General features: G+C 44.4%; 1 protein-coding gene across 1 annotated transcript in view; it reads left to right on the top strand.

The window, feature by feature from the left end:
• Positions 1-1826, top strand: part of stat4 (signal transducer and activator of transcription 4) — a gene marked incomplete in the record, with an annotated part of 41182 nt that overhangs the window by 9730 nt on the left and 29626 nt on the right. Inside the window, 2 exon segments of the mRNA XM_032530232.1 lie at positions 674-766; positions 845-923. Of these exon segments, the coding sequence (XP_032386123.1) occupies positions 674-766; positions 845-923 (172 nt within the window).

Consider the following 1826-nt stretch of genomic DNA (forward strand, 5'->3'; position numbering starts at 1 on the left):
GCGACGAAGCTCAGGATCCAATCACAGACCGGGGTGTTGAGTCCCGGGTCTCTGAGCTTGGTGACTCATCCTCACCTGATTTTTCAGACAGGTCAAAGATTAGATTAGATAAAACTTTATTCATTCCCTTATTACAGCAGCATTTTCTACAATGAAAGCAAAAAAAACAAACAAGTAAACACACAAGAAAAACAGGCAAACAATAGACAATGAGCAGAAGGTAGACTGAAGTAAAGTGGCGTCTAATAAAGGTTTTGTAAAGTAAAGTGCAGTTGCCATAGTACAAAAAAAACCCATTGCAGTGTAGTGAGTGACGTTAAAATTAAATTGAATATGTAAATAAGGTAATAAAGCAAAAGCAGGTAACCATAATATAAGTAATGTTCACCTGTGACCATAAATAACATCAAAAAGGTAAGTACTAGTAATGGAAAAATATAAATACAGATAATAAAGATATACAGAGAGTGTGTGGATTAAATGAAAAACAGGAACAGAAACTACAACAAGATCAGGTGGTGCAGGTGTTGCAGAGTCTGACAGAGACCGGGATGAAGGACCTGCTGTACCTGTCCTTCTTACACCAAAAGATGTAGTTAGACCAATGGCCAATTAAAAAAAGTAAAAACAAAACAGTGATGGATATACGTCTATACACAATGTTTTCCAACAGGGTCCACTGGAGAAATCCTTGCAGAATTCGGTGGCCTTCGAGCGGCAGAAGACCATGGACACTAGAGTCGGGAACATCAGGGCCAGCGTGCAGGTAAAGCACCCACACAGACACTAAACTACTACATTACCATCCAATTAAATTTAAAATGAAATGTCTGTCTTTGTCTAGTTGATGGACCAGGCTGTGAAATTCATCGAGGACATACAGGATGACTTTGATTTCCGCTACAAAACCCTTCAGTCTCGAGGTGTGGCCTGTTGCACGATGTTCCCGCGTTGTGAAAAAAACTTTTCTTACTACTCTGCAAAAAACTGCACAGCCTGCAACACATAGGATCATGTCAAAACTGTGTGTGTGTGTGTGTGTGTGTGTGTGTGTGTGTGTGTGTGTGTGTGTCGTTTGTGCCTGCATGCCGTGTGTGCGTGTGTGTGCGTGTGGTGATGCATTTTGTCGTGTGGTGCGTGTGTGCCTGCGCCTGTGTACATGCGTGCTGTTGTAAGACGGTGGTGCGTCGTGCGTGTTCCTGGCATGCCTGTGATACATGTGTGTGTGTCGTGGTGTGTACACTTGGTGTGCGGTTTGGTGTGTGTGTGTGTGTGTATGGTTGTTTGCTCAGAATACAACAGATCCTCGGCCCTCCTCTGGCCAATAGCTCTTGTGGAGACTTGCGTATGTGAATGACAGGGACAGGACATAAGCAAGACTGTGTCGGAAAATAGGTATCATTGAACACAGCCTCCGATGATACACATGGTTTAAAATAGGGCTGTAAGAGTAAGCAATTCGGTGTCCAATCGAGGCCACCTGAAGCCATCTAAGCCACGGGGGGGGGGGTGCCGGGGGGGGAGGGGGTGCGGTCTCCCAAGAACCAAATCATTAACCGCATCAGTGAACAAATACAGCGATCGTTTCATACATATGGCTTCCTTATCAGTTCTGGCTATCCAATCACTCGCTTGTTTGGCAATCCCGCACTTAGGGACATATTTGGCGGCGTACAGTTTACACAATTATAAACAAAAAAATGTGCTGGCTCTCTTGTCAGGTGTATATCACCTCTTAGTCAAAGATGGATTTTTAGTCGTGATTAAGGCGATTACGACGACCTGATAACGTCGCAGCTCAGGACAACCCGCCAGTCGCTCCCCGT

Source organism: Etheostoma spectabile, chromosome 11 (genome assembly GCF_008692095.1).
Source record: "Etheostoma spectabile isolate EspeVRDwgs_2016 chromosome 11, UIUC_Espe_1.0, whole genome shotgun sequence".
NCBI lineage: Eukaryota > Metazoa > Chordata > Actinopteri > Perciformes > Percidae > Etheostoma > Etheostoma spectabile.